The sequence below is a fragment of the Carcharhinus amblyrhynchos genome, chromosome 18 (assembly GCF_965287045.1).
Source record: "Carcharhinus amblyrhynchos chromosome 18, sCarAmb.v2.hapA, whole genome shotgun sequence".
NCBI classification, from domain to species: Eukaryota; Metazoa; Chordata; class Chondrichthyes; order Carcharhiniformes; family Carcharhinidae; genus Carcharhinus; species Carcharhinus amblyrhynchos.
The window spans coordinates 13,888,826-13,915,887 of NC_137341.1; the positions used below are offsets into that span (position 1 = coordinate 13,888,826).

The following is a 27,062-nucleotide window of genomic DNA, read 5'->3' on the forward strand; positions in this document are numbered from 1 at the left end:
GCAGTGGACATGGTTTACATGGACTTCAGCAAGGCGTTTGATAAGGTCTCCCATGCAAGACTTCTTGAGAAGGTGAGAGGGCATGGGATCCAAAGAGCTTTGGCCTTGTGGATCCAGAACTGGCTTGCCTGCAGAAGGCAGAGAGTGGTTGTGGATGGGTCTTTTTCTGCATGGCGGTCGGTCACCAGTGGAGTGCCCCAGGGATCTGTTCTAGGGCCCTAGCTGTTTGTCATTTTCATAAATGACCTAGATGAGGAAGTGGAGGGATGGGTTAGTAAGTTCGCCGACGATACGAAGGTTGGTGGTGTTGTGGATAGTCTGGAGGGATGTCAGAAGTTGCAGCGTGACATAGATAGGATGCAAGACTGGGCGGAGAAGTGGCAGATGGACTTCAACGTGGATAAATGTGTCGTGGTCCTTTTTGGCAGGACCAACAGGATGCAGGAGTAGAATATCAAGGGTAGGAGTCTTAACTGGGTTGAAGAGCAGAAGGATCTTGGGGTCCGGGTCCATAGGACTCTTAAAACAGTCTCGCAAGTGGAGGATGTGGTCAAGAAGGCGTATGGTGTACTGGCCTTCACTAATCGAGGGATTGCATTTAGGAGTTAGGAGGTAATGCTGCAACTTTATAGGACCCTTGTCAGACCCCATTTGGAGTACTCTGCACAGTTTTGGTCGCCTCACTACAGGAAGGATGTAGAAGCTATTGAGAGGTTGCAGAGGAGATTTACAAGGATGTTGCCTGGATTGGGAGGCATGCCTTATGAAGATAGGTTGAGGGAGCTCGGTCTCTTTTCCCTGGAGAGACGAAGGTTGAGAAGCAACCTGATAGAGGTTTATAAAACGCTGAGAGGAATAGATGGGCTGGATTCTCGGAGGCTATTTCCCAGGGCTGAAATGGTTGCTACAAGAGGACACAGGTTTAGGTTCTGGGAAGCAAGTACAGAGGGGATGTTAGGGGAAAGTTTTTCACTCAGAGGGTGGTGAGTGAGTGGAATCGGCTGCCGTCGGTGGTGGTAGAGGCGAACTCGCTGGGGTCTTTTAAAAGACTTCTGGATGAATATATGGGATCTAATAGCATTGGAAGTTACAGATAGTTCTATGGCTTGGTAGGTATAGATGTGATCGGTGCAACTTGTGGGCCGAAGGGCCTGTTTGTGCTGTAGTGTTCTATATTCTATGTTCAAACCTTTTTTGAATTTCAGTGGCACTTTTAATGTTGGATGTTATGTGTTTCCTAGATAGTTGATTTGATTAACCTATTCGAAAATGCTGCTCTTTAATGAAATGTTGCATATTGGATTTTTTTTCTCTGTCATTACCATGGTGAACACAGTAAGAAGTCTCACAACACCAGGTTAAAGTCCAACAGGTTTATTGGTAGCAAACGCCACTAGCTTTCAGAGTGCTGTTCATTCGTCAGGTGAATGAGAGTTCTGTTCATAAACAGGGCATATAAAGACACAAACTCAGTTTACAGAATAAGGATTGGGATGTGAGTCTTTGCAGCTAATCAAGTCTTAAAGGTATAGACAATGTGAGTGGAGAGATCGTTAAGCACAGGTTAAAGAGATGTGTACACAGCTGTATACAGGCGTTTGCTACCAAATAAACCTGCTGTTGTGAGACTTCTTACTGTGTTTATCCCAATCCAATGCCGGCATCTGCACATCATGATTACCACGGTGCACATCATCTTGCATTGGAGTATTAACCCGTGTCTACTAGTTTCCTTTATAATGATCTTGATTAATTTTTGAAAAACTTCTTCATTTTGTTGCTCTAAGTATGGTGTCATCAGCATAGTAGATGTTGCAAGTTACTCTTCCTCTGACCATTAAACCATCCATCCTTTCTGGGAATACAATCACTTAATAGACAGAACAGTCTATCAATAGTCCAGTGCAAAAACAGTTTTGTTTAACCCTTTTTGATTGTTTCCTAATCATTGATGTGTGTATCTATGTCCATAAGAGAGACAGACAAAATGTGAGTGGAGAAAATAAGTGTGTGCGAGTGCATGTGCATGAATGTGCATGCGCGCGTGTGCACGCGTGTATGTGCAAGTGCGCACGCATGTGTGTGAGCACTTGAGTGACCACGTGCGCGCTAGTGACTGCACATGTGTGAGTGACTGTGTGCATGATTGCGCACGTGTGGGACCGTGTATGAGAGATTGTGTGCGTGTGTGTGTGTGTGTGTGTGCCTGCGCGTGCACGTGCAAGAAAGAGTGAGGATGTGTTTGAGAGTGAGTGTGTGCACATAAGGGACAGTTTCTTTTCTCTTATCCTTCATGGGATGTGGGTGTTGCTAGCACAGTCAGCATTTGTTGTCCATCCATAATTGCCTCCGAATTGTGTGGCGGTCAGCCAGACCAGGGAAGGATAGCAAATTTCCTTCCCTAAAGAGCATTAGTGAAGCAGATAGATTTATACAACAATAAGCAATTCTTTCATGACCATTATTAGACTTATAATTTCGGTTTTTTGTTTTTACTGAATTCATAGTTTACCATCTGCCATGGTGGGATTGGAACCTGGGTTCCAGAGCTGTAGCCATTGGTCTCTGGATTACAAGTCCAATGATAAGACCACTATTTCATCACATCCATGCGTGTGTGTGTGTGAGAGAGAGAGAGAGAGTGACCGAGTGAGCGAACGAGCGAGTGAGCAAATGTGAGCGTGCGAGCGAACGTGAGCGTGCGCATGTGTGAATCTGGATGCATGCATGTAGATGCATGTGTGTGCATATGAACGTGAGTGTGCATATGAATGAGTATGCCTGCATGTGAAGGTGTGTGAGAGTATGCATATGAACGTGTGCGTGCATGTGAATAAGTACGTGCGCATGAACGTGCATGTGAATGTGTTTGTGGCTGTGACCCTGTGCGAGCGAATGTGTGCGGATGCACACATTTGAATGTGAGAATTTGAATGTGAATTTGAATGAGAGAGAGAGAATGAGTGAGTTTGTGAGAGTGAAAATGAGTGCATGTGGAAGTGAGAATGAGTGAGAGTGAGAATGTGAGTGTTAAAGTATACGTGAGCAGTGAGCAAATGAGTGAGTTGGTGTGAATCAGTGTGTGAGTGAGTGAGGACGACAGTGTCTATGAGAGAGAAACAGTGAATATGTGAGTAAGAGTGTGAGAATGAATGTGTGAGAGTCACAGATGAGGGTGTGTGCAAGTGAGAATGAATGCACTTGAGTGGACGTGTGCATGTGAATGAATTTGTGAATGAGTGAGTGTGTGTGCGAGTGTGAGAGTAAAGGAGTGACAGAGAGTGTATGCATGAGAGAGAAAGAGAGACAGTGATATGTGAGACAGTATGAGTAAGAGTGAGTATAAATGAGAACGAGTGTGAAAGTCACAGAGTGAGAGATAATGAGTGAGAATGTGTGTGCGTGTGTCAATGTGTGCATGTGTGAGTGAGACTATATGTGAGAATGAGAGACATTTGCGCATGTGTCTGTGCACATCTGTGAGGGAGCGGAAGTGCGAGGGAGCGGAAGTGCGAGGGAGCGGAAGTGCGAGGGAGCGGAAGTGCGACGGAGCGGAAGTGCGACGGAGCGGAAGTGCGACGGAGCGGAAGTGCGACGGAGCGGGTGGGCGTGCGTGCGAGCGAGTGGGCGTGCGTGCGCGCGCAAGTGAGTGGGTATGCGTGCGTGAGTGAGTGGGAGTGCACGAATGAGTGGGTGTGAGGTTCAGAGAGAGAGTGTATGAGGGACAGAGAGAGAGTGAGAGTGTGTGTTAGAGTGTGCGAGTGTGTGTGTATGTAAGAGAGAGAGAATGTGTGTGTGTGTGTGTGTGTGTGTGTGTGTGTGTGAGAGCACATGCGCGTATGTAAGAACATAAGAAATAGGAGCAGGAGTAGGCCATCTAGCCCTTCGAGCCTGACCCGCCATTCAATAAGATCATGGCTGATCTGACGTGGATCAGTTCCACTTTCCCGCTTTCTCCCCATAACCCTCAATTCCCCTGTCTTATCAGAAACCCACCTACCCGTGATTTAAATATATTCAGCGAGGTAGCCTCCACCACTTCAACGGGCAGTGTGTGCGAGAGAGAGTGTGCGTGCGAGCATGCGTGCATGAGAGAGATTGAGCGTGAGTGTATGTGCCTGTGACTGGAAAGTGAGTGAGTGTTTGTGAATGGGAGAGCCCTCTGCATCCAGGAAACAGGTCTGTTCTTTCAGAAATGAGCTGATCCTGACAGTGGCCTCCACCTAGGGAGATGCGACTCGGTGTTGTGATGCAATTACCAACTGGAAGCATTCAAGGGGCAGCTGTATTGCAGTAGGATGCAGCATACAGGAATACACCACCTGCTCACTGGGAAAGAGAAGTACATTCTGCAGATAAATATCACAGTAGCACTGAGGTGGGGTCGTGTCAATCCACTCCAAGCCTGCATTCCCTCAGAAAGAGTGATCTATTTTGCTTTTCAATTAATGACCTTTCTTCCTTTATGTTATCACAAGCAGGAGTGAATCCAGCGATGGCCTCCATTATAGAATCTCAGCACCAGGACCACAGCCTCTTCAGACTTCCCAACTTGATAAATATTTCATGAGAATCAATATTTTGATAACTTAAAGCCAAATTCTTGAGGAATTTAGAGGTTTCTATTAACCCCAGAAATTTTGTTAATCATTTATCCTACTTGAAGCACAATCACAATACCCAAAACAAAAAAGGTTACATATATAACAAAATGATAACTGGTCAGATTACCTGATTCAACAGATAATGTGGCAAGAAAAAGACAGTTGAGGTTGCAGGCAAGAATTTCTTCCTTACTCAATACGATGGACAGCAATGGATTTAATCAGCAGCAGTGCTCCTGAGATGAAATTCGATTTCCATGAGGGAACTGTAGAATTTCAGAAAAAAGCTACTCGACCCATCATTGTATCTGCACAACTCTCAGAATGAACTAGCAACATCATCCTATTCCCCATACTCTTTTTTAAAGTTCAGATATGAAAGTACGATGAAATCTATTTCTGCTGCTGTTTCTGGTGGGAACATTCAACACCCTAACAACTTTAAATTCTTATCAATAGTCATCATATTATCAGATTTCATTTGGTTGGGAAAACTACCGTTTCAGATTCCATAGCACCTGCTGTAAAGAATGAGCTCAATTTTCAGATACAAAGGAAGATTTCAGAAATGAAGATTGCGATGTGCTGATTAATGGAAATAAGTTACAAAAGAAGAAAAGTAAGATTATTTAAACAAAGTCAGAAAATCTTATTCCTTTTCATAAATAAGAGAACGTGTACTAAGATGAGATCTATATGACTTAATGAAGGCACACAGGAAACAATGGAAAGATTGCATATATGTGGTATCAAATACAGCTGAAGTTAACTAAAGCTACAATTAAATGTCAAAAATGCTTGTGTGTGTGTGTGTGTGTGTGTGTGTGTGTATAAAGCTTTACAAACTTTGTGTGAGGCCAGAAAAGCCACACAAGTGTATTGAAAGATTGAGCAAAGTCGTTAGGTCCGAGGAGTAGAATATGACCGAAATTTAATATATTGTATTCGTCTCCAATATTGAAGACTGTTGTGTATTCATGTCAATTCTGTGTTTCCTAACTGGCAGCTTTGCAATGGAACAGGAGCACATTAAGAAATTGATCACATGCTATCAGTGATAATGTCATCAGCCATTTGTGTTGGTATAGGGGCAACCTATTTTAATAGTATTAACATTCTTTTAATAAAGCTCTTAGTTTTTTTAAACCTTCAAGGCCTACAGTCTATCTTTTAAAACCACCACAAAGATTAGGCAGTGGTAGATACAAATGCTTTAGCTATTGACTCCTCAAATGTAAATACAGAAATGGCCTTCGCTTAGTTTGAGGCACTGAAGATTGATCAGGTTGCATGATATGATAACATTTCACCTAGATGTGACAACATTTCACCTTCCACTTTCTTTCTTCAGGAAAAAGGTACAAAAATCTGATATCACGTACCAACTGACTCAAGAACAGCTTCTTCCCTGCTGCTGTCAGATTTTTGAATGGACTTAGCTTGCATTAAGTTGACCTTTCTCTACACCCTAGCTATGACAATAACACTACATTCTGTACTCTCTCGTTTCCTCCTCTATGAATGGTATGTTTTGTCTGTATAGTGTGCAAGAAACAATACTTTTCACTGTATGTTAATACATGTGGCTACAATAAATCAAATCAAATCAGAGTGCTGTAGAAAGTCAGAGAAGTACTATCTGAGCCACAAAGTTAGCTGACCAACAATTCTTTGAGATCTGGACTAGTTTTCATTGACTGGAGAAAGAACTTGATGCATTAATATTACATACATGTGCCAAAACCCATTCTTTGCTATCTAGATAGGAACACAAATAGACCATTCAGCCTCTTGGACCTATTTTGCCATTCAAGTTAAATTAGAGCTGACCTGTATCATGTATTGTATTGGCTCTTATTGGTCCAGTTTTGTTCCTTAACCTGTCAGTAAAGTTTTATGTTATTCACGTTTTAATAGGTTTGAATTAAATACCTAAACTATTGCATAATGAAGTTTAAGTTATGCTAAAGGTTAATGATTCAAAGTACCACATGATTCGAAATAAACGCCGATCAGTACTAATATTTATCACTTTATATTTATCACTAATATTTATCACTATCAGCATATTTTTAATGATGTTAGGGGACTCAAATGGCTAATACATAAGAAAGCAATGTAATAGTAAATTTAGAAATAATAAGCTAAAACATTTTCTTACGGCCCCTGCATCTCAAAATTTCCTTCTATATCACTGCTGTTTACCAAGTGGCAAGGAACTTGCACATGAATTAGAAAACCAAGGAACCATAGGTTTGACGGCAGGAGATTGCTTTTCTCAAGAGTGTTCATCAATCTTTGCTACAAGTTGTGGATTCTTAAACTAGTATATACATTTTTGTTCCTGAATTGGGCAGCTGGAGTCAGCTCGCTGACTCCAACAGCGGAAAAAACTCCCCTGACCTTTGTCCTGCAAGAGGATGGGTGTAACACAGAGTTGGGCACACAGCCACGGGAAGCACTAGAGATGCAGAGGCAGGCCCCATGTGGGAAAAACATCTTGGGTAAGAAGTTATACAAAGTCAATGTGTAAGCAGTTCTTCCTGTGGGGCAGGACATTCACAACATTGCTATTAGCTGTGGAAGGTGACTTCCATCAAACGTCTGCTGAATACTTATTTTCATAGTTGTCCAACAAGTTGCTGACATTGGAAGAAACAGTCCTTTATGGGTCTTCCCTAAGAAAATATTGAGATTATAATCATCTTGTAATAAAAGAGCACACTCAAATAGGATAAGACAGACAAAACTTCACAAGACTCAGTCATGAATGCATCTTGGCAGCAACAGCTGCTTTTGAGGCCCTGCATTGATTCAGATTAACATATTGCCTCAGGGTTGATGGTTATACACTGCATGCAAAAGCTTTGCAAATACCCATCATCAAGTTAGCAATATGCAGCATTGCTTTGCCCATGACTTGCGCAGCAGGAGAGTGTCATGGCAGACTACCGTGATTCAGAGGAAGCAGGCCGGTAGGAGCCCTCTGGAGCACAACATGCCATGTTGACATGACAAGAACAGATGCCAATACTTTTGGCAAATAAAACCAACTAAATCAATTAAACTAAAGGACAAAGCAAGAAGGGCAGTCCACCCAAAAAAGGGAACTTCTTGAAACAAAGAACTAAGTGGAAGGGAAGGCAGTCTGATGCACATATTACACAATGCCAGAATTGGCCGATCTGCTTGTCAAGTTGTTTTTGTGGGATCTCCCATCTCAATAATGTTCTTGGTCTGCAAATAGCTGCTATTATATTACCATGTGCAACAGCCTCAAGAGGCTCAACAGCCACCTTCTAAAGTGGTACCTCTTGTCACACAGGAGTGCCTGTGGTGAGGACAAGAATAAATGGGGCAGCCATAAATTCCTCAGCATGAATGCATCATGTCAGCTTCATGAAAAACATGCACATCTGTGCAGGAACACTGAGCTGTGGTCACACACCACTTGCATGTCCAGTAAGTTGGAGGGCTTTCTGTTAACAAAACAATCTGGCTGATGAAGTGATGACCTTATTAGCCATGTGTGTATCAAATTGTCCATTCTCTGAACTTACATGAAGGCCCAGGCCCACTCTGTTTGCAACAGTACATCCATTGGAAAGTTAACATGATCCTCCACCTGAGCAAAGAGTGCATCTGTGACAGCTGTCATGCATCAATGGGTAACTGATTAGGAAATGCCCCAGGTGCTTGGAAGGAACTGGAGGATAAAAAAATGAGGGACAGTGCAACTGGCAGAGCATGGAGATCGGGTGACGATGGCACCAGGTATTTTTGCATCATGGTGCATATCTCTGCAACCATTTCACTAGCAACTGCAGCCTTTGTCTTATCTAGGTCTCAAAGGATAGCTATACACTTACTTTGGGGTAATACCTGATGGTCCTCCTCCTCCTCTTCTTCCTGGCTCTGCCAGCTTCTGCCCGTATTCGCTCATTCCGACTGCACATTGTTTTTGCTGCCCTGCTCTGAGAGGCAGTGGGATGGTGCCACGTTAATGTTTTCTTCTCTGCTCAATCTTCTCTCAGTGGACCTAGGCACTCTAACCTGCTTCTAAGCTGGCTGCCCGAGTCAGGGAGTTATCCTTATGGGTCAAACAGATGTGCCATTCCAAGCCCACAAGCCAGTCTCTATTTTCATCTGGAGGTCAACCACAAACCTCAATTTGTGCTGGTAGCTCTTCACAACAAAAGGACATCTTTCTACTTCTAGTGATGAAATATCTTTGAGCTCAGCCACTTGTTGAAATGTCCTGCCTGATTAGGGAACTATGCGTGTCAGAAGTCCTCTTTAACATACCAGAGAAATTGACATCAGTCGAAAATGGGAGTGGGATGATCCAGGATCCACCTGCATTTTGCAGTTTTCACGGCTCCGCAGTAATTCAGGATTCAAAAGAAACTGAACAAGGGTCTGATAGAGGCTGATATCATTGCGTAAAAAGGTAGGTGGAATTTTGAGTGAAATGACTCACAGCTGATCTGATCTCTTGGAATTCATTTTGAATGCCCTTAGGGATCAGATAAAAATTTCCATGAATAATTCTTTCCCTGAACTGGCTCAAAGCTTTTTAAACACTTCTCCCTCATGGAGGAGATTACATGATTGTTGCTTGCTGTGAACCACAGGAGCCAGAGAGCTCAATTATAACATGACTGTAAGGAACAGGCTCAACATACTAACTGGCATCTTCTGTCCATCATTTTCCTATGTTTCTAAAACCTGACCACTGGTTTTCGTAAATAGGGCTGGACATGAAAAAATAGGAAGTGAAAGAAAGAAACAAAAATAATCTAAAATATTTAGAAAATAGAAATGAATGACTGTGTTTTTCCATCTCAAACTGAAAACAATCAAAAAAATATTGATACACACATCCTCCTCATTTTTGCTCATTTTTTACCCCCTATAGGACTTTACAAGCCAGGAATCACTCCTCAAGCAAGCAGATAGGGAATTTTACAAGTACCAGGTTCTCAACTGTACATACGTTATTTCCCCTTCCCTCTGAGTGACCAGCCCTGTTCTAATTTTTGACTAGTTCTTGATTTTGCTCATTCCATCACTTGGTACTGATCGACTATTCAGGTGTTTGCATGTGATGATTTCCATGGAACGCTGTTTTATGAAATAGCTGAGGAAAGTAGCCATCCAATCTGTTGCCAAAAGCCATGCAGATATGTGCCAACCCACAACAGTATTGAAGACTTGTGCTCCAGAACAAGCTACCCCCTTAGCTAGGCTGTTTTACTACAGCTACAACACAGCCATTCACACAGTAATGGGCAAAATTGCTAATTTATGTCCTATACACATCAAGCAAGACAAATCCAACACAGCCAATGCTGCTCCATCAGTCTACTCTCAATCATTAGCAAAGTGATGGAAGGTATTGTGGTATCAAGTGACACTTGCACAGCAATAACATGCTCACTGATGCTTTTCACGTTTGTAGCACAAAAGAAGCTGACTGTGGTTGTTGGATGTCAATCATCCCAACCCCAGGACATTGTTGCAGGGTCATATCCTCAGTTCAACTGTCCTCAGCTGCCTCACCAATGACCTTCCTTCCATAAGGTCAAAAGTGGGGATATTCACAGATGATTGCACAACATTCAGTACCATTTGTAACTCTTCAGCCTGTGTCCAGCAAGACCTGGATAATATCCAGGCTTGGACTAACAAATGGCACACAATATTCACACCACAGAAGTGGCAGGCATTGACCATATCCATATAAGGGACAATCTAAACCCTCTCATTCAATGTCAATCATTCCAAAGATGTGTGGGTCTCAAGGACAATTAGGGATGGGCAATAAAGACTAGTCTAGTCACCAAACCCTGCATCCCTTAACCCAAAAAAAAGGCTTCCACTCCCTCTCTCTTTTCAATTTCCATCTTCTCCTTCCCATTCAGAATCAGTCTCACACTCAGAACCTTCAGCTTAACAAGATTTTGCCAATCCCCTCCAATTGGATCTGATCTATCATGAAGTTTTGAGGTCCAGTTAATGTTTATTGGATTCTCTGATATGATTGATTTTGGAATGCTTGGATGCTGATTTGGGGATATTATTGGTTGACGGAATATTGTACTACAGCTCTGTCATCTGACTTATCAGAATTTCACAACCAGCCCTTAGTGTGATTTGTCAGGTGGACAAAATTCAGGCAAGTTTAAACAAGGATGGTTTCTGTCTAATGAACCTACTAGCGTCTGATCCCAATTGGTACCATTAGCAGAATAATCTAATTGTGATGGAAACCTGCCTCTGGAGGTCTTGTGAACAACTTTTTCAAATAAGTTAATGAAAATTGTTCTGCAATGATTATTTTCTCCTATGAAAAGGGGGAGTATGTAAAGAGAAAAATGCTTCTCTGAACTTTGTTTTCACTTTAACCAACCCATCGCTTAAGGTGCTCAGTTAATCTAAAACTATTATTTACAAAATTATTCAGGCACTGGATGAATGTATAATGTAAGTTGTTGGCAAAGGAAGTACTTATGTATTTTTGGTCATGTTGGCTCCAAAATTAATTGGCAAACTGCTCATGTTTTCAGCGATATTGGTGCCATTTCAGATTCACAATGGCATCCATGTTGCACGTGCACAATTCTGGTACAGCTGTCCTTCTGCACAGGTTGTTAGGATGGATGCAAGGACCATGTGCTGCAAATGTGCAGAGTAGGTAGAGTGTTACCTTAGCCACTAGCTATACAGGGAGCAGTGGAGGAAGAGAAGGAAGAGGAGGAGAAAACCAATTTTTCCTTTTTCAAACCAGGCTCTCTGTGGTTTGCTGTTAACAACTGTTTTACCAGTGAATGCAACACCAATTCCCCATTCACCAAAGGTTCCACTCCTTCCCTTCTCTCTCATAATAGCATCCTCTTAGCTACAATGATGAAGGAAAAAGCACTATTAAAAGAACAAACATTCCACACCAACTTCCTCAAATTATCCAGTATTATATCTAAAATCTAACTATCTTTGTGCATTCCTTTCATGCCTAACTTGTGGGTGCCTTTGCATGTCTTAATGTTCCTATGCAGTGTTACTCTCATGACTTCAGCACAGCTCACTAGGAGACTGCAGACAACCTCCCTGGACTGCACCACCTTGGCAAAGGACACAACAGTCTGAGCTAGCTGGCAGACAGGTAACACCAAGGGCACTGGTTGAGTGGTAGTGGTGGGAAGATGAATGCTGTCCTGTTAGGATAACAAGAAATAGGAGTAGGAATAGACCATCAAGCCTGCATCACCATTTAACAAAATGATCTGACTGCAGCCTTTGCTCCACTTTCCTGCTTGCCAACTATCCTTCGCTCACTTGTAGATCAAAAATCTCTCCAGCTCATCATTGAATGTAATCAATGACCCAGACTACACTGCTCTCACCAGAAGAAAATTCCAGTGATTACTGACCCCCTGAGAGCAGAAATCCCACCTGATCCCTAAATGGGAGGCCCTTATTTTAAAGTGTGCCTGAGCTCTTGGTTCCCCCACAGGAGAGTACATTCCCCTTGGGATTTACTCTGTCAAGTCCCCTCAGAATTTTTTACGTTTTGCTAAAATTACCTCATATTTGTCCAAACTCGTATAGGCCTAACCTGCTCTCATTAGACAACTGCTTCACCCCAAGAATCAGCCTTAAGGTTATTTTCAGAACTGCTTCCAATGCAAGAATATCCATCCTTCAGTAAGGAGATGAAAACTCTATACTTTAAGCTAGGTGTTGTCTTATTAATGTGTCGAACAACTAAAGCAAGACTTTCCAACTGTTATTCTCTATCCCCCTTGGAATAAAGACAAACATTCCATTTGCCTTTCTAGTTACATGCCGCACCTGCATATTAACATTTCTGTAATTTATGAACAAGGACACCCAGATCCCTCTACACCGCAGCATTCTGCAGTCTCTTTCCAGTAAAATAATAATACGCTTTTCTATTCTTCAGGTCAAAGTGGATATTTTCCTAAATTATACTCCATCCGGCAAATTTCTGCCAACTCACGATCTACTTATATCCCTTTGCAGATGGTTTGTGTGCTCTTCACAGCTTGCTTTACTACCTGTCGATAACATCAGCAAATTGACACAACAATACTGTCAGTCCCTTCATCCAAATCATTAATATTGTGGGGAGTCCAGGAAATGAAAAGCAATCTAGAACTTTATTCTTATGGATTTTTTTTCCGCTGAAACAAAAATATGACTGCTACAAGTCACAAGCCCACAAGGTAGTCATTTTGCCTACAAGTTACTAACAGCAGTTAGAAGAACAAAATCAGTTAGTGGTATCACACAGACCACTTGTAAACACAAAATCAGAAGAGTCTCACATCGGAACTTCTTATGCCTACAGAGCTAATAAACTCATATCACACCTCCAAATTTCCAGGTCAGGAATGTTACTTGTGTCTGAGTGGTTCGTCTCAATAGCGGAGTCCAGTGTGCAGGCCGGCAGCGAGGCCAGGCCGGGGTGCAGGCCGGCAGCGAGGCCAGGCCGGCAGCGAGGCCAAGGCGGGGTGCAGGCCGACAAGGAGTGAGGGAAAGAGTACAGAGACTGTAAGGAGTGAGGGGGAGTGTGTAGATCAGAGGGTGTAAGAGGGACAGTGCGGGTTCTGGAGGGAGCAAAGGGGAGACTGTGGAGGCTGGAGAGAACACTTTTTTTGACCTAGACTTGATAGACGGAAAGTATAAACCCTGAGGCTAAAATTATTTTTAAAAACTGACAGGGATCAGGTAGTGCTCTCAAGCATGCACTATAGAAATGAACAATTTTTTTGAACTAAATGAAAAATGGAATAAATCAAATATTATTTAAGGAAGTAATTTCCTTGCATTTTCAATGCAGGTTGCTGGCCGAACTTGCGAGCCTGGACAAATTTGAGTATACTATCAAATTTGATATCAAATTCATTTCAAGTTAGAATATTGATGTCAAATTGTAACTGAGAGCTTTGAGTGCACATGAAAGCAAACATGAAGCATCTCCAAAGGTTCCTCAGAGAACGACCTCCATAGCTACAGCACTGAACAGCAGCAGTGCTCTGATAAATTGAGCAGGACAGGCACCACATGTGAGGTAATATACATCATTGAACACTCTTGTACCCTTGTTCTCTCCCTTTCTATCCCTCCAGACTCAGCAGGCAGCCAACACGTGGATAAATCAGACTGCAAGTGAACCAAAACAGAAGATGCTGGAAAATACATAGCAATCTCATTGGACTAATTTGTGTGTTCAAGAACCACAGATATGTAGCTTTCGTGGGAGACAGAACGGATTATGGATTTCCATCTTTAAAAGTAGGGGTTGAAAGTCCAAGAACAAGCGGCACGGTGGCACAGTAGTTAGTACTGCTGCCTCACAGTGCCATGGATCCAGATTCAGTTCTGCCCTGGGATGACTGTGTGGAGTTTGCACATTCTCCCCATGTCTGCGTGGGTTTCCTTTGAGTGCTCCGGTTTCTCCCACAGTCCAAAGTTGTGCAGGTTAGGTGGACTGCCTGTTCTAAATTGTCCTTTGGTGTCCCCAGATTTGTAGGTTAGGAGTATTAGAACTCCTGCACTGTAAGTATTCTATGATGCTGTGATTAATGATGTCATACGTTCAGGTAGCGAATGGCTTGATTTACCTTCTAGTCTTATAAAATGTGAAAAGTGGGGGTCCAAATTTCCTTTGGACACTCTTCTGGCAATTACATCATGGTCATATATATTACTGTACTGTCAAAGTTTGTAGGATCAATGGGAGAGCAACTAAAATTCATGACAGCCAAATGCAAGTGCCATTTCGTATGCTTCCACAGCAGCGATATGTGCCCAGACATCTGGGCCTCTGCTACCAGAGGTGGGGATAAAAGAGAGCTGAGTGAAGGCTATCCAGGCATTCCCAGCCTTCCACTCATGACTCATGCAACCATGATCCCCACAGCAAGATTGGTTTCTTCTGGGATTGAGGTTTCAAATAAGTAAACCAAGTCTACAGACGAACCATAGAAAAGTTACCGTTCAAAAAGAGGCCACTGAGCCCATTGTGTTTGCGTCATTCAAAAAAAGAGGAAAAAGAAACAAACTGCTCATTTTTGTCCACCTGTCCTGCCACCTTCAAGGACCTGTGGACATAAATTCCAAGGTCACTCACTTCCCCAACCCCTCTCAATATCTTTCTGTTTATTAAGTGTTCTCTTGATTTGTCTGTCCTCTCCAAATGTCATCCTCTCATATTTCTGAACTGAATTCCATTTGTCATTTCTCTGCCCATCTGGCCCTGGATACTTTCCCACCTTCAAGGATGCCAATCCCTCCAGTACTTCCTCTCTCACCAAGCTTATTGCATTTAATATTTCAAACACCTCTTTAATGAGAATGTCAGCATCATCACTCTCTTTAATGAAGACAAAGGGGTCATTGAGCACCCTGCTCATATTTTTTGAATCAACCCAGAAATTACCATGTGCATCTCTGATAGGCCCTATATTTTCCTTAGTTATGCGCTTGCTCTTAATGTACTGATAAAACAATTTAGGATTTTCTTTGATTTTACCTGCCAATATTTTTGTATCCTCTCTTTGCTTTTTTAATCTCCAATTTTACTTCAACCCTGTACATTCTACACTTCTCCAGGTTTTTGACTGTATGAAGTCTTCTGTTTCTGTCAGAAGCTTTCTTTTCCTATTTCATCATGGCCTGTAGTCTTCTGGATCACCCAGGGGCTATGATTTTAGCAGTACCATTGAGCACAGTGGCACAGTGGTTAGCACTCTGCCTCACAGTGCCAGGGGCCCATGTTCAATTCCTCGCTTGGGTCACTGTGTGTGGCGTTTGCACATCTTCTCATGTCTGCGTGGGTTTCTTCCGAGTGCTCCGGTTTCCTCCCACAGTCCAAAAGATGTGCTGGGTAGGTGCACTGGCCATGTTAAATTCTCCCTCAGTGTACCTGAGCAGGCACCGGACTGTGGTGGCTAGGGGATTTTCACAGTAACTTCATTGCAGTGTTAATGTAGGGACATGTCTACACTGTGCCTTTAGAATTTTACTTTTGCAATCCTCCCACTGATTTGACACAGTTTTTTCTTGTAATAGCTGGTTGGGCTTGTTACATACTAGCTAAAACAAGTTCTCTCGAATGCAATTCAAGAATTTTGTGTCCTCCATGCCCTTCACACTGTTCGCATCCTAACTGATATGAGGGTAGTTGAAGTCTCCAACTTCACATCGAGGACTGAAGGGCCTGTACTGTGCTATACTGCACTATGTTCCATGTTCTACTGTTTTTGCACTCAATATACCTACGTTTCCTCTTCTAACTCCCTTCCATTATATGGGAGTTGAAAGTGCTCCTAGCTTTTTTATTTCTGAACTCGACCCATATGGCTTAATTTAATGCTTCATTTAGTATATCATCTCTCCTCAGAGCTGTGATCCTTTAACCAATAATGTTCCACCCTGTCTTTTTTATCCCTTGCTATTTTGTCTGCAAACTCTATATCCAGGGACACTGAGCTGCTATTTTTGCCCCTCCTTCCGCTAGCTTTCCGTTATAGCATGCTCAGTGAAAGGACAACTTCCAACAAAGGGAGCCCTGCTCTCCTTTGCCTTATAACAGTGGATGGAGGGTCAGTCTCTTACTAAGTATCTAGCAGAGCCTTGGATACAGCAGAACCCAACATAATTTGATCACAACTGTGATTCTGCTACAGTCACAACAGTTGAGGGGTTAGATCCCTTGAGGAAAGTCAAGGCCTGAATTTTTCTTTATCTCGTGAAATGAATTGGACAAATTTCCATCTGTTGAAAAATACCACAATCTTTGCAGACTAAGATTAACTGTTGTTGAGTTCAAATTTCTATTTTACACCATTTCTTCTATTACTTGTGGCAGAAAATTACATTGCAAACTATAATCCTTAGATATATTACCAAGTCTGACTCTCAATTTGTGTTATGCCATGCCATGCACATTTTTAAAATCAACCAAACTGGGAAATGAGAAAGGAATCAGACACCACTGTTTGGAGGTCATTTCTAACCAACAAATTACAATGAGATGATTGTACAATTTTCTAGATGAGCTGAGACTATGGCATAAAATAGAATGCAGAGAGTTCAAAAGAAGCACATGCTTCTACAACATCTATATGTACCCAGAAATATAGGCCACTCCTGCTGAAGGTGGGGAAAGTGGAGGGCTGGGAGGAGGTTTCCCAGACAACCCCTACCTCACTGCTCACGAAGTCAGTCAACCACAATCCCCAGAGAACAGTTTATTTTCTTCAGGGGTTGAGGCCCCTTTTGTAATCTAGTGATTTCAAATTCACATGAGCAGAATAAACCATGTATTCGGTGAAAGGGGAAATTCCAGCACCAGAAAATTCCAAATCATGCAGAATTTATAATATTAAACTTGCCTTCATGACAAAGGATATCAATTTCAAAACTTTTGACAGTGTTTGTTCCCTATTTCTAAATATTCAGGAAATGCTCTTCAACAGAACAACCAGGACAGATACAGCTACAATACTAAGATGATCATAACTCTTTTGTTATATGGTCATGTTATATGTGAATATTTGGGACACTTATTTTGATCACCTCATTACCTCGAAGTACAAATTACCAAATTTCTGTGATAATTTTTAAGTATATGTAAAACACTAAAGGACAAAATTTGTACAGTTAGTATTTGGTCACTATTTGGAAATACAAAGATATTTTCATGGAGCTGGGAAGACTCTATGGAGGGATGAAAATAGTAACCGAGATACAATTCCCAGATTCCCCACCCCGTTTCTGTTCTCATTTTCATTAGTGCCTTGAAGGGTGTGGCTGGTTCAGGTCAGATGGCTCCTTCACAAGAAAATGCCACAAATGCACAATGAAGTTTGGCTGAGAGCCATCAAATGCATAAAACATGTTGAAATAGCTGAGCCCCAGGGAAAACGTTGTTTGATTGAAAGCTCTGGCTTTCTGAACCCTCCTATCAAAGGCATGTTGTTTATTTACATAAGATAAAGAGATGTGGCTCACACGGTGAAGCCTTCCATTGTTTGCTGGAGCAGACGAGTGAAGGAGCAGAGAGACAGATAAGAAATTACCTGTTAAAAACCTGTTTAAATAAGTTTAAAGCACTTTCGTAGTAAGAACTTACCTTGTAGAACTGTTTGTATCATTTAAAAGCATTTTTGCGGGCTTTTTGTATCTACCGCTTTAAGAATTCTAAGGGAGTGGATAGCAGGGAGTTGTGGGGGAGCAGGCTTTAAAACAGCGCCAGGTTTAAGAGGAGGCCTGGCGTAGACAGCGGGCAGCGTTGGAGCGGGCAGCGGAGTGAGTGGGAAGCAGAGTGAGCTACTAGGGCTTAGGAGCAAAAGGGCTGGGGAGAAAAAGGGCCAGGTAAGTTCATGTTGAAATTTTCAATATTACTACAGTGAATAATGGAGGGTCTTGTGATGTATTGTTTCTGTATGATGTGGGAGCTGGTGGACCCCAGGGTCCTTCCCAGTGACCATGTCTGCAGTAAGTGCAGGTTGCTAGAGGAGCTCCAGCTCAAGGTAGATGAGCTGGCCTCTGAGCTACAGACACTGAGGCTCATCAGGGGGAGAGAGGGTGCCATTGTCAATGGGGAGCAAGTGACATCCACCCCCCCTAGACTGGCTAACTCTAAGGGTCAGGAACAAGAGGGGGGTGGGGAGCGGAGGAAGGGGGGTGGGGAGCGGAGGAAGGGGGGTGGGGAGCGGAGGAAGGGGGGTGGGGAGCGGAGGAAGGGGGGTGGGGAGCGGAGGAAGGGGGGTGGGGAGCGGAGGAAGGGGGGTGGGGAGCGGAGGAAGGGGGGTGGGGAGCGGAGGAAGGGGGGTGGGGAGCGGAGGAAGGGGGGTGGGGAGCGGAGGAAGGGGGGTGGGGAGCGGAGGAAGGGGGGTGGGGAGCGGAGGAAGGGGGGTGGGGAGCGGAGGAAGGGGGGTGGGGAGCGGAGGAAGGGGGGTGGGGAGCGGAGGAAGGGGGGTGGGGAGCGGAGGAAGGGGGGTGGGGAGCGGAGGAAGGGGGGTGGGGAGCGGAGGAAGGGGGGTGGGGAGCGGAGGAAGGAGGGTGGGGAGCGGAGGAAGGAGGGTGGGGAGCGGAGGAAGGAGGGTGGGGAGCGGAGGCCTCAGCCTCTCAATCTGCATAACAGGTTTGAGGTTCTTGCTTCCAGTCTGGACGAGAACGAGGGAGGTGAGGTTGGTTAGCAAACTGCACACAGTAGTGATGCAGCAGGACATAGGCAAAGAGAAGGTGAAAAGGAACGTAGTAGTAATTGGGGATAGTGGGGTGAAGGGTATTGACACTGTCCTTTGTCACAATGACAAAGTGCACAGAAGGGTGTGTTGTCTGCCTGGTGCTCGGGTCCGGTATGTCGCATCTGGGCTGCAGGGGAACCTGGAGTGGGAGGGTGAGAATCCGGTCTTTGTGGTACATGTGGGTGCCAACGACGTATGCAAAATGCGAAGTGAGGATCTGGGGAGGGAGTATGAAAAGCTGGGAATGGAATTAAAAAGTAGAACCAACAAGGAGGTTATCTCTGGGCTACTGCCTGAACCGCGTGCAGACGGGCGTAAGGTTGATAAGATTAAGGAAGTGAATGGGTGGCTCAGGAATTGGTGTGGGAGGAATGGGTTTGAATTTATGGGGCATTGGCATCAGTATTGGGGTAGGTGGGACCTGTTCAGGTGGGATGGGGTTGGTCTGAACCGTGCTGGGACCAGAGTCCTGGCGAATCGTGTAAATAGGACTGTAGACAGGGCTTTAAACTAATGGGGGGGGGGATGCGCGAGGGTAGGTGACATTACGGGGTCTAAAGTTAAGGAGAGGGTACAGGTGAGGGAAGAGGCCGAAGACGTCCCAATAATAAAGGGAGTAGGGGGCGTGAGTATGGTTGGTGGCGTTCTGGCAAATAGGGTCCAGGTGAAGGCTGGGATGAAGGCACTTTATCTGAATGCACGAAGCATTCGGAATAAAGTGGATGAGCTGGTGGCGCAGATCAGCACAAATGGATATGATCTGGTGGCCATTATAGAGATGTGGCTGCAATGTGACAGGGACTGGGAGCTGAATGTCCAGGGGTATCAAGTGTTTAGGAAGGATAGGCGGGAGGAAAAAGGGGGGCAGCGTAGCTCTGCTGATTAAGGATAGCATCAGGGCAGTAGCAAGGGATGATACAGGAACCAAAGAGCAGAATGTGGAATCGTTGTGGGTGGAGATTAGGAACAGCAAAGGGAGGAAGACGCTGGTGGGTGTCGTCTATAGGCCCCCGAATAATGATCTGGAGGTGGGGCGGGCTGTTAACGCGCAAATAAGTGCGGCGTGCAGGAAAGGAACGGCAATAATTATAGGGGATTTCAATCTACATATTGATTGGTCGACCCATGTTGGACGCGGTGGGCTCGAGGAGTTGTTCTTGGAATGCTGCCGGGATAGTTTCCTTGAACAGTGTGTGTTGGAGCCGACGAGGGAGCGAGCTATCTTGGATCTGGTGTTATGTAACGAGGCGGGTAGAATTAGGGACCTTGTGGTGAAGGATCCTCTTGGGGAGAGTGATCATTGTATGGTGGAGTTTCTGGTGCAGATGGAGGAGGAGAAAGTGGGTTCCCGGACACGCGTCTTTTGTTTGAACAGAGGGGAGTACGGTAGGATGAGAGAAGAATTGGCGAATGTTGACTGGGGGAGCGCGTTGGAAGGTAGGTCTGCTGAGGAGCAGTGGAGGATCTTTAAGGAGACCTTTCTTGGTGCTCAGCAGAAATTTATTCCGATGGTTAAAAAGGACCGTAGGAGGAGAGGTAATAAGCCGTGGATAACGAAGGAGGTGAAGGAAAGTGTTAAATTAAAAGCGGAGGCGTTTAGAGTAGCTAAGAGTAGAGGGCGAGAAGAGGATTGGGAGAGGTTTAAATGTCAACAAAGATTGACAAAGAAGTTGATAAAGAAGGGTAGGAGAAACTATGAAGCTGGGCTAGTGCTTAATATAAAAAAGGATAGCAAGAGTTTTTATAAATATATAAAAAGGAAGAGGCTGGCTAGGGTGAACGTTGGACACTTAAAGGATGAGAGGGGGGACTTAGTGGTAGGGGATGGGGAAATGGCTGAGGTCTTGAATAACTTTTTTGTTTCGGTCTTCACAGAGGAGGACGTGAATAACTTGCCGGGTGTTAGCGATGGAAAGGTGGTAGGACTGGAGGGTCTCAATGACATTATTGTTACTAGAGAGGCAGTGCTCGACAGACTGGAGGAACTGATTGTGGACAAGTCCCCAGGACTGGATGGAATGCATCCGAGGGTTCTGAAAGAAATGGCTGAGGTGATAGTGGATGCCTTGGTGGTTATTTTCCAAACGTCGCTGGATTCCGGGGAAGTGCCGGAAGATTGGAAAACGGCTAATGTTACGCCGTTGTTTAAGAAGGGTGTTTAAGAAAGGCAGGGAATTACAGGCCGGTTAGTTTAACGTCTGGTGTAGGTAAAATGTTAGAGTCCGTCATCAAGGAGGAAATAGCGAGGCATCTTGAGGGGAATTGCTTGATAGAGCAGACGCAGCACGGTTTCATTAAAGGGAAGTCGTGTCTGACAAATTTATTGGGGTTCTATGAGGATGTGTCTAGGGCGGTGGATAGAGGAGAGCCGGTGGATGTGGTCTTTCTTGATTTTCAGAAGGCGTTTGACAAGGTACCTCACAAGAGGTTATTGCAGAAGGTAAGGGGGCATGGAGTTGGGGGTAGGGTGTTAGCGTGGATAGAGGATTGGTTGTCAAATAGGAGGCAGAGAGTGGGGGTTAATGGGTGCTATTCGGATTGGTGGTTGGTGACTAGTGGAGTGCCCCAGGGGTCGGTGCTGGGGCCTCAGCTATTTACCATTTATATAGATGATCTGGAGGAGGGAACCGAGTGTATGGTGTTGAAATTTGCTGATGACACCAAGATTGGTGGAACGGCAAATTGCGCGGAGGGTGTGGAGAGTCTGCAGAAGGATCTAGACAGGCTGGGCGAATGGGCCAGGAACCGGCAAATGGAATTTAATGTTGGCAAGTGCGAGGTGGTCCACTTTGGTAGGAATAATGGTAGGAAGGACTATTACTTACGTGGCGAAAAACTGCAGCAGGCGACGGTGCAGAGGGACCTCGGGGTCCTTGCGCATGAGTCGCAAAAACCCAGCCTGCAGGTGCAGTAGGTGGTCAGGAAGGCGAACGGGATGCTGGCCTTCATAGCGAGGGGGATTGAATATAAAAGTAGGGAGGTCTTGCTGCAGCTGTATAGGGCACTGGTGAGGCCGCAGCTGGAGTACTGTGTGCAGTTTTGGTCGCCGCACTTACGCAAGGATATTTTGGCCTTGGAGGGAGTGCAGAGGAGGTTTACTAGGCTGATACCGGAGTTGAGGGGGTTGAGCTATGAGGAGAGGCTGAATAAACTAGGCTTGTACTCGTTAGAGTTTAGAAGAATGAGGGGAGATCTCATTGAGACATATAAGATGATGAATATGATGGATATGATGGATAGGATAGAGGTGGAGAGACTCTTCCCGCTCAGAAAAGACAGTAGGACTAGGGGGCACAGCCTCAAGATAAAGGGGGGTGCGGTTTAGAACGGAGTTGAGGAGGAACTTCTTCACTCAAAGGGTGGTGAATCTCTGGAATTCTCTGCCCGTTGAAGTGGTGGAGGCTGCCTCGCTCAATATTTTTAAGACGCGGGTTGATAGGTTTTTGATAGGCAAGGGGATTAAGGGTTATGGGGAGAGGGCGGGAATGTGGAACTGAGCCACGACAGATCAGCCATGATCTTACTGAATGACGGGGCAGGCTCGAAGGGCTAGATGGCCTACTCCTGCTCCTATTTCTTATGGTATTATTTGTTCATTTACACATGAGGTTTCAAGTGCCTGCAATTTCTGCTATTGATGCTTTAAAGGGTCTGGATGATGGCATTTTTATTGGTCTGTAGTTTTAGGAAAGTAATCAATGGATGAGTGCTTACTTTTAAAGCTATTTTTCACACATACCAACAAGAGAGAATCTAACCTTTTCCTGGTAATATTCAACCGCATTACTATCACTGAATCCACCTCTATCAACATCCTGGCAATTAATCAATGATGTGGACCAGGCATATAAATACAATAGCGACAAGATCAGAGGCTTGGAACTTACCTCCTGACTTCCCAAAGCCTTTCCACCAACTACAAACCACAATTCACGAGTAATGCAGTATATTCTCCACTTGCCTGGATCAGTACAGCTCCAATCACACTCAAGAAGCTTGACACCATCCAACACAAATCAGTGTGCTTGTTTGGCTTCTCATCCGCCACTTTAAATATTCACTCCCTCTATAAATGATGTCCAGTGGCAGCACTGTGTATCACAGATGTTAAAACGCACTGCAGTAATTCACCAAGGGTCCTTTGACAGCACTTTCCAAAACTGCAACATCTACCATCTTGAAGGACAAGGGCAGCAGATACATTACTGTTGCTAGGTCAAGATCCTGGAAGTCAAGATCCTCGAACCCCTCTCCTCATGGCACTGTGGGTGTACCTAAACCACACAGGCACAAGACGACAGCTTGCCACCATCTTCTTGAAGTTAATTGGGGATGGACAATAAATGTAGGTCTAGCCAATGCCCAACTCATGAAAGAATAAAAAATAAATACTTCAATATTTTTACTATTAAGGGTATAACAATGACAAGTCAGCTTTAGAATTTTTGGTCCATTGTAAGGTTCTTTGGTTCTGTGCAGAACTATACCTCATCATGAGTTATTCCTGCATATGAATATGCTTAGATTTCTGAGGTTCAGGATTGGTTGAAACTTAACAGTAATTTTGGAGGCCACAGTGAAAATAAAATACCCTATCTCTGTGGTACCTTTTCGATAAAACTTTGAGAGTAAAGAGCTGGAACGTTAAGTTTCTCACTACATGATCTTGACTTTAACTCTACATAAATCAATGTGTTTTGAATGGATTAATATCAGCCCAATATTGAGATCTCAACTGATTTAAGTGTTTGCCTCTATTTGGACCAAGGATTCTAGAGCAGACTTGTCATTGTATACATTTCGTCGTCAAAATATTTAAGTATATCAACTAAGGCAGGAGGCGTTCCACAGTTAAAATAATGTCCAACTGGATGACATCTAATGCAAAGATCTACTGACTATATCCTTGCCCATTTTATAAACAACTCAGCAGATTGGTTGGCTGTATTCTCAAGTAGATCAAGTGGATACTAGGGATGTCCCACATAATATCATCACATTCTCAGTTTCAGACTTAAGATCAGGGCAATCCATGCAAATAAGGTGTTTAATTTGACCATTTTCACATACTCTCAAGCAGTTAGTTCGCAGCATCATTGGCAAAGATGTGTGAAGAGGATCATCCACACATTTTTGCAGTTGATGCTCAATTAGGGAGGCCAAAGAAACTTGAGTAACTTGGAAAATAACGTGCTTATGTTTCTGTAAAAAATCATCTTCAAATTAAATGAATGTGAAGAAATTTCAATGGACAAATTGTTTCTTAACCTTTGTTTAAAAGTAAACCTGTTTGAGTTTCCAAAGCTCAAGTCACATACAAAACAGTAAAGTTTCAACCTGCAAGGCAACTATTTCCACTAACAGAGGGATCTAAATAGCTTTCATTAGAAGAGAAAATTGTGGCTGGATAAACAGATTTGATGGGATTGTGATGACTGATGTTAAATGTAACTACAGCTTTGAAAGTTTTGAACTAATCATAATTGGACCTTATTACAGCTTGACCTTGTATTAGTTCAAAAACCAGAAAATTCTGTCCTAAATCTATCATATGTAATGCAATTCAGTCAATTTCTGTAGTTTGTACTGACTTAACAAGGAGCATTTGCATATAATGTGAAAAAAAATGAATTCAGGATGTTGCAAAACTCATGTTAAGAAGATTATATATAGGAACATCCTGTTCCTGCTGAATTCAAATACAATTCATTTCATTTTCACACTTACTTGTGATTTTCAGGTGAATAAATGGACTAGTCTTGTTTTCCCCATTCTTTTCATTGACTGCTTGTACATAGTAATTTCCTGCGTCTGCTGCAGCCGTTGACAGCACCACCAGGTGATTCTCGAGAGTAACAGCTCTGTTAAAAAACACAAAAGCATGAGTGCTGTAGCCTAATCTTCGATCAAGTCAAACCATTAGAAATCTATAAATATAAGTTAAATAAGCAGAAAAAAAATGTTGAGAATTACTGCATGTTGAAAAGTGATCACATAAAAGAACTAGTTTCATATATGTGCATAACTAGTTTCATATGCATATCAAATCATCCCAAAGCATTTTATTTTCATTTGCAAGAATGCACCCAAATCTTCTATATGTGGAAGGATTAAGTTTTATGCCCCAATCTTTGAGTGATTATCAAATAGCAATTCCTGTCAGTGCACTCTCAGCTCCCACTATTATTTTCAGAACTTTCTCATCTGAATTTACTCAGCTGATTTTAAAATCACCAGTGCGTATATGGCCTGGAGTTGACAAAGCAACAGTTAATTGTCATGTAATTATCCCCTCTTGAATTATAAAATGTAAATGGTAATGCTCCCTCTTGACCTTAGCCCAAGCGAATTATCACAGATCTGTGATGTTCCAGCATCCAATAGTTAGAGGGAGAAAATAATTAAAGTCAGCAGAGGAAGTCAGGTTTGAGGCCAAGCGAAGACCCAAGTTAAAAACAAGACCAGCTGATCTCATCTGGCATTGTTCATGGTGAATCAGAGGTTCTGATAAGGTGCAAAAGCAGAAGCCACAAGAGCAATATTTCACTCCACTAGGCAGAGAAGATGGACATCATGATCCGGATGGAAGGAGATAAAACGCCAAACATTGTCTGCCATTCGACCAAATCAGCTCTCTCATGATGTCCAGGCATCAGTGCCTCAGGAGGCTCAGGCTTTCCTGGTAGGATATCTGCAATCTCCAGGAACAAAATCTCCTTATCAATTGAGCAGGTGGACAGTGGCCAGTGTCCAGAAGATTTCAACCAAAATACCATTTGTCAAAATTGTTGTATGCAAGAGAGAATCTCATAATGCCTTTAGGCACTTCAGAAAGTGTTCCAGGTCAATCATTCATGACATTGTTAGATACTGTGATATGGGGATCCTTATTTCAATGAAAATATGAGCCAAATGGGTTTAATGGCTTTCCTTGCTCCCTTTATCTTGTGTCATGATCTACATCTCCCAGCTTTTAAAATACTTTGTTTTTATGGATTAATTTCCTTTTCTAGGACTAAATCAAGTCCATCTCACAGGGCATTTCCTTCAAATTTCGAATCATCCCAGCCACTTTTCACTCAATCCACTCTCGTACATCAATCCACATCTGTAACCATGGATTGAAGTTTAGTTTTATAACTTACAGTCAACTATATAGCATTTTTATCTTATAATAAAGGATTAATACTGCAGCTACATTTGAGCATCTGTCAGCCTGATTTCAAAATATTTAGCTTACAGCCAATCTCTTGAGATCGCGCAGAGCCATGTAGCAAATTTGAAGTGCAGTAAAGACAGATTGACAGCTATTGAGAAAACCTGTGGCAATGAGGAGTTTTATTTGAGTTAGTTTTTTTTAAACACAGGATTTTATAAATCTATATAAGAACATCAATCTAAGTTTTCGCATGGAAAATCAGGAGTGATACACAGATCACAAAATAAAAACGGACCACCTTTCAAGCCAAACTCAAAGAATTTGGGTCAGATACACAACAGATAATAATGGCAAACCAGTTAACAAATGAAGCAAGAAAATCCTCCCACAAATTACAACCTGACAGCAACCAGAGACAACTATTTTTTCTCAGCTAATAGGCTGATATTACTCTTCCTAAGACAGCAATGTTGAAACCTCTGTTGCAGCAGCTGTTCACATTAAAATGTTGAAAAGATACAGGATCTCAATCTCCACATTTCTATCAAATTTTCCCAGGAGCAATAGACTGCTGGTTTTCTTATCCCAAGTATCACAGGGGTCTAACTATTTTTATTTGTACTTGAGTGACATAAATTGTAAAACAGGCCTGACTTACAATCATAGTTATAGCCTGGAGTTCTATCTCTCAAAGTACAGGATTACAACTCTCCATGTCACAATATGTTTGTTGCTCTCCCACTCGTATTGCAATTAAAATTGCTTTTTAATTTTTATTTAAATGTCAAATATGTGGCACAGGTAGAATTGTCTTCCATTGGCTTCTCAGGTTCTCCCAGCAGCCAAGAGAAAGCCACTGCAGCATAGAAAAGTTGGGAATTTACCCAACGGTGGTTATTTTATTTTTTGTTCACCACAAATAGGAACATTCAGAACTGCAGCAGAAAATAAAATCCATGAATTAATCTCCTTTGGATTCCCAAAACTGCAGAAATTTTATGTTTACTTCAGTTC

The 27,062-nt window shown here is 43.1% G+C and overlaps 1 protein-coding gene across 1 annotated transcript in view; it reads right to left on the reverse strand.

Moving 5' to 3' along the window:
- Positions 1-27,062, reverse strand: part of sdk1a (sidekick cell adhesion molecule 1a) — an 815,932-nt gene that overhangs the window by 375,961 nt on the left and 412,909 nt on the right. The window contains exon 5 of the mRNA XM_080206403.1: positions 24,617-24,750. Coding sequence (XP_080062529.1) covers positions 24,617-24,750 — 134 coding nt within the window. The remainder of the gene's footprint in view (positions 1-24,616; positions 24,751-27,062) is intronic.